General features: G+C 40.2%; 1 protein-coding gene across 1 annotated transcript; it reads left to right on the forward strand.

The window, feature by feature from the left end:
- The first annotated feature begins 326 nt into the window (after positions 1-326).
- LOC129102125 (aquaporin-3-like) lies at positions 327-5,388 on the forward strand. Its single transcript, XM_054612114.1, has 6 exons — positions 327-434; positions 2,485-2,611; positions 3,980-4,117; positions 4,251-4,369; positions 4,541-4,758; positions 5,211-5,388. Exons 1-6 carry the CDS (start codon positions 327-329, stop codon positions 5,386-5,388), a joined length of 888 nt encoding a protein of 295 aa, XP_054468089.1.
- Positions 5,389-5,982: the final 594 nt, after the last annotated feature.

The raw sequence follows: 5,982 nt of genomic DNA on the forward strand, positions 1-5,982 counted from the left end.
ATTGGGTGTAATTTTAAAGTAGGGCAGAGAACGGTGACAAACAAGCGTCAGTTAGCTACAAGAGTAAATGTGCAACTTTATGGCTTTATTTCTCATGTTTGACTGTGCCGTGGAGAGAGAAATACTGAAAGTAAACAAGAGCAGGAGTTCAGCAGCCACAAAAAACTGTAAGGGGGAAGAGATGGGTGTAAATGTGTTGAGGAGTGGCAGGCAGTCCAAAGGGAGGGATCCAAGGGAGACCCCTAAAAGCTGATGCACAGCCACTGACTCACATTCGATGTCTGACCGCAGAGCTTACCTCAAGATAAACTTGTAATAACTGCATCATGGGAAAACAAAGAGACATTTTGGACAAACTGGCAGGGACCTTTCAGATCCGACATGCGCTCCTCCGACAGGCCCTGGCAGAGTGCCTGGGAACCTTTATTCTGGTGGTGAGTAAAGCGTGTGTTGCATCCCTCCTGTAGAGAGCTGAGTGGATCATTGTTAGCAAGGACAATAGACTAAATTGCCAGATGTGTAATGTACTCAGTATAAAGTAGTACCTCAATTTAGAATTAAATATGTTTTTTTCAGATATTGTCTGCTACCATTCAATTTAAATGAAATACTTAGGAAACGGGGGAAATTAATGTCAAGAAGAATCTGTTATATTTGCATGATTAACATAACAGTTGCATGCTTATTAGTTTGTTTTGTTTTTGCCATTTACCATGACTATTTTTCACTTAAAGCGTACAACAACTTTAACCATGTGAGCTAGTTAGACTTTTTGGTAAACTATGTTAGTGAATGAGAAACACCTCCACCACAAAAAAATTATCTTAACAAATATCTGCTTGTGTACATGACCTACTTCTTACAAAAAGAAAAACATCAAGTCCAGTGTAGAGCATATAGAGAAATCAACTCATTACAGTTTTACTGAATATGTCTGAGAACAACATCAGATGATGTTCAAAAAAGAGTGTTATTGTGGAGTAATTGCATGCCATTTGTGTGGTCCAATCACCATCCAATGAATCCAACACGACAATTAAAGATGTGAGGTGGTGAGCAAAGCACATCATAAGAAATGCTTAACAGGTTGCAGGATTTTCTCACTAAAATATATCCTGAAGCTTTTCACCAGCTCTAACGTGAGAAAAGAGAAAAAAGACCTTTTGAAAATTCCCAGAGGAAATCTGTCTCTTCGTCCAACATGTTTGTGTAGAGAAAGAGGTGAGGGTGTTGTGGTGTCTGGCAAGAGTTTAGTTGTTAGTTCACACAATAGTTAAATCGTTTTTTATGTTAGGTTCTCCAGGTGTCTTCTGTGAGACTGATTTGATGTTCAAAGGCGACTTTTTTAAAGTAGTGCTAAAAGGTAAAGAAAGCAAATATTCTGCTCTCTTCTCATTAAATTGCTGCTTTCATAGATGTGTATAAAGCACATAAACACTGAATAATATCATATCTACAGTACCAGTCAAAGGTTTGGACACACCTTCTCATCCAACTACTTTGAAGAATCTAAAATATAAAACATATTCTGGTTTGTTGAGCATTTGTTTGTTTACCACATAATTCCATATGTGTTCCTTCGTAGTTTGGATGTCTTCAATATTAATCTACAATGTAGAAAAAAATAAAAATAAAGAAAAAACATTGAATGAGAAGGTGTGTCCAAACTTTTGACTGGTACTGTATATTTGTAAGAACTTTAGCACCTTCATTAATTATCAGCTGTTTCTTTGTAGTACCTAAATTACACACAAAAACATATTATGTTATATCCATATTCTTTGCTGATGATACAAGACTTCACACAGCAGCTGCAGTCCCCACTGAGACCTATTTTCGACACATGAGGTGTGCCACAAGACTCTTTTAAATTAAAGCACAATGTTTTTTAGTCCGTGCAAAACAACCTGGAGTCCCTCAGCTTCTCACGGAAACCCACAGACAACACAAATATCAGGAGAGGGCGCCGACGGTGAAACGCCAGGCCATTTGTTTTCCCGCTGCCCAGCTGTGACTGATCTGTTAATTCCAGGAGACCTTTCACTCGGCTGGCAGCGCCATCCCCCCCGGTGGTCAGAGCTGGCCCTCCGTGGAGGAAGGCTCGGCGGGTGGAGTCAGATTGTTGTCGGCATCAATCGAACCACACAAAGCCCGTCCATAACATACACATGACCTCGGAGGTCAAAGAGACACACCCTGGACATGACCAAAAGCAAGACTCAGCTAGACACCTGACCCGGGGTCAAGGCCACTGCAGGGCTTTATTTTTCTCTTTGAAGGTGTTCTACTACCGTCTGTCTACAAAAATAACCTAATCTTAGGGTGTGTCTTTTTTTTTTTAACTTCGCTGCATATTTCTGGTTGGAGCTCCAAAAACAAAAACAGTGTATGATTTGGAAGTGTTTGAAATGTATAAAAGGCAGATGTGTGAAGTAAATAATTCCAGGTTGTTTGTCTGAAGTGTCTCCCCCCTCCTCTATCCAGATGTTTGGTTGTGGTGCAGTAGCACAGCTGGTGCTGAGCGGAGGCTCCCATGGCACATTCCTCACCGTCAACCTTGCTTTTGGTTTTGCTGCAACATTAGGCATCCTTGTGAGCGGACAGATCTCAGGTGAGGATATACTGCAGTGTATTTCAAGGGTTACTGGTCCTCCCAAAATCAATAAAGTCTATAAGTAAGTCTATTTTGATTCTCTTATTAGAGGCTCAGTCAGCAAATGTCTTCAGGCAAACAAAATACATATATTTGTTCTTACATAGCCCATAATAACATATTAAACATTTAATGTTTCATTATTTGGTGCAATGACAATGCTTTGCGGTCGATCATGTATTTTATCACGTTCATTAAATGTGCAAGCCCAGTTTGTGGAGAAGAGATTAAACACTTCAATGCCTTTTCTATACATTTAATAAGGTCTGAAGAAAGGAAAGCATAGTTAAAAAGGGATGATTTTGCAACTATTATGATTATTATATCGTCAAACATACATAAGCTACAACAATGAGGCGGTAAAGCCAATGTCAACAAAGGGTTGATTGAGTAAAAAGGGAGGAAAACTTTATCATCATCGAGAAAATCACACACAGTGGAGCTAAAGTCATTAGCATCACTGTCATGAAGTACCTGTCATTCACACAGTGTTTCAGCAAGACTCTGCTTTTTTCCTCCAACTCCCATCAGCATAACAGTGAGTCATTATTATTGATGGCTTGACAGACACTAAATATCAGCAAAGGCTGAACTGGCAGTTATCTGAAGTGCAGTATTTACCCCACTGATGTGTTTGCCTGACGTATGACAGCTGGAGGCAGCAGGGGGAAGCCGAACGTGGAGGCAGTGGACGGAGAAATGCAAAGTTTAAAAGAGACACACACTCGCAGAGGGAGGGCGCATTTACCCCTGAACTTGAAAACTAATGTGGTCTGTAATTGAAAGGAAAGTGAGCGAGTCAATCCTCAATCCCAGTATCCTCCGTCAAAAGCAGCCGCACTACAAAGGGTTCCGCAGTTCACTCATACTCACTTCTCCGATGCCTTTTATAATGAGGCTGTCCCCCTCTAACACGCATTGCAGCTGAGAAAATAAGCTCTTATAATTAGATAGCTCCAACCCTGACACGATTAAGGTGTGAATAGAAGCAAGGCACCCACATGAGTGTGCCATCAGAGCAGTTATTTCCCCCTTTAAGGTTAGAAAAAGGGATACTTTTTTTCCAAATCTTTTCATCCCTCCAATTTAATTTGTGTCACTGAGACCTTCCATCCAAACAAAACTTAAACCACCGTCACTGGATATAGGCCTACAGTAGGCCTACAGCTCTCTTCTGTCTCCCTGAGAAAAGGGTGGTGTTTGCTGTATGCAGTAGAGATAAAACAGCCTCCATGTGTTTTTGTTTTCCTGGGTTGGATCACATAGAATCTGATCATAGATATGTATGAAAGTACTCCAACGTTTCTCTATTTCTCTCATCTTTAGGTGGTCATCTGAATCCAGCCGTGACCTTCTCACTGTGTTTACTCAGGAGAGAGCCTTGGAGGAAGTTCCCGCTCTTCTTTTTCTTCCAGACTCTCGGAGCCTTTCTGGGTGCAGCGGTTGTATTCGGCATGTATATCGGTGCGTGAAACTGAAGTGAATGAATCAGATGAAAACAAATGTTTAACAGGACACATGACTACACTCCTTAGACTAATCAAGATTGCTGTCTACTCAGTGGTTCACAAAGTGATTTGTACATTCTTCCCATCAGATGCATTATGGGACTTTGGCCAGGGGGAGCTGATTGTGGTGGGGACAAATGCCACAGCTGGGATTTTTGCCACATATCCATCCAAACATCTCACGCTGGTTAATGGATTCTTTGATCAGGTAACAGTGACTTGATTTTTTAGGTATATTTCACCTTTATTCACTAAAAATGGTGGCTGCATCTTCAACAACATGCTCCCTCTAAGAGGTCTTACACTTAATATAAATAATCAAAGTTCATCAATTTAATATGAAGCCCAAATAGATCATTCTGCCTCTACTATTCCTCAGATTATTGGAACAGCTGCATTGATTGTGTGCATCCTGGCCATAGTCGATCCAAACAACAACCCCGTCCCTCGAGGTCTGGAGCCCTTCACTGTTGGCTTTGTGGTGTTGGTCATCGGCCTGTCGATGGGTTTCAACTGTGGCTATGCCGTCAATCCAGCCAGGGACCTTGGACCACGCATCTTCACGGCTCTTGCAGGCTGGGGTGGAGAGGTTTTCACGTGAGTATAGCACGATATCACGGTGAATCTGCTTCGAATGTTAACAGCCAATTGAATGGGAAGTCATTAATGGTTATCAGCCACAACAATTCAATTCAATTCAATTCAGTTTATTTTGTATAGCCCAGAATCACAAATTACAAATTTGCCTCAGAGGGCTTTACAATCTGTACACATGCGACATCCTCTGTCCTTCCCTCCTTCACAACACACAGGCAATGGTTGCAAACGTGACGATTAAACCGAACTTAATGTATAAAATCAGTGCACTGCCCCTTTAAATGTATTAAAATTAGAATGTCTCGATAATGACATGTTTCACATACTCTCTGACCTGTAACAATGCATCTCTGATGATACTGCTATGCACTCATAGTTTATTAAGGCCTGCTACAGTAAAGACAATTACATTATGCATTACAGTTCTTTTTTTTTCATTTATTCTCTTCCAGAGCAAACACCTACTGGTTCTTTGTGCCCATCTGTGCACCCTTTTTGGGTGCAGTGGTGGGTGTGCTGATTTACCAGCTGATGATTGGATACCATTTAGAAAGAGAAGTGCAGGAGAGGCAAAAGGAGGAGGAGGAAAGGTTCAAACTTTCCAGTATGACAAACAACGAAAATGCATGAGCCCCGCTGAAATTTCATCTACTATGTTGCAGTAGATGACATTCTTGCCTCAGACTTTTATTTTTTGCTGTAAAGGGGAACTTTTTTTGTTTTCACATATCTCTTTAACTAAAATCAGCTTTTAGAAAGCTTAATCGTATCAATAATTATGAAGATAGTAGTAGATAGTAAGTTATTTATGCTGCATGTAGGACAGAACAAATGTATCGGCTCTCAGAAAAAAAGGCCAAACAATTAGGTTTTCTGTTAATTTAGGATGGAAGAAACCATCAAATCACAATCAAATCAAAAATATTCACCATCACCCTTTTCTATAACAAATTAGTTTCTTTTGTAAACACTATGTAAAATGCCACAACTGCAGGGCTCCTTGGATAAAGTGACCAAAGACACATCTTATAAATCAACACACTTTCATCACACAAATTTCTGTCAGATGTTTCAAACTGTTACCACGCTGGATAAAAGCGTCTGCTAAATGACTGTAATGTAATGTAATGTAATGTCTTTATATGTGTTCCAACGACTTGAACTCCTTGTATCCAATTAAAAAAAAAAACATGTAACAGTGTGAACTTTTCTTTTAGTCTGACT

Source organism: Anoplopoma fimbria, chromosome 14, assembly GCF_027596085.1.
Source record: "Anoplopoma fimbria isolate UVic2021 breed Golden Eagle Sablefish chromosome 14, Afim_UVic_2022, whole genome shotgun sequence".
Lineage (NCBI taxonomy): Eukaryota > Metazoa > Chordata > Actinopteri > Perciformes > Anoplopomatidae > Anoplopoma > Anoplopoma fimbria.

What these genes read in the sequence shown, in the direction of transcription:
- LOC129102125 (XM_054612114.1), top strand. Translation starts at nt 327, where the DNA reads ATGGGAAAACAAAGAGACATTTTGGACAAACTGGCAGGGACCTTTCAG. An exon ending in TGGGAACCTTTATTCTGGTG is followed by an intron (nt 435 to 2,484) that starts GTGAGTAAAGCG and finishes TCCTCTATCCAG; the next exon opens with ATGTTTGGTTGTGGTGCAGT. An exon ending in TTAATGGATTCTTTGATCAG is followed by an intron (nt 4,370 to 4,540) that starts GTAACAGTGACT and finishes ACTATTCCTCAG; the next exon opens with ATTATTGGAACAGCTGCATT.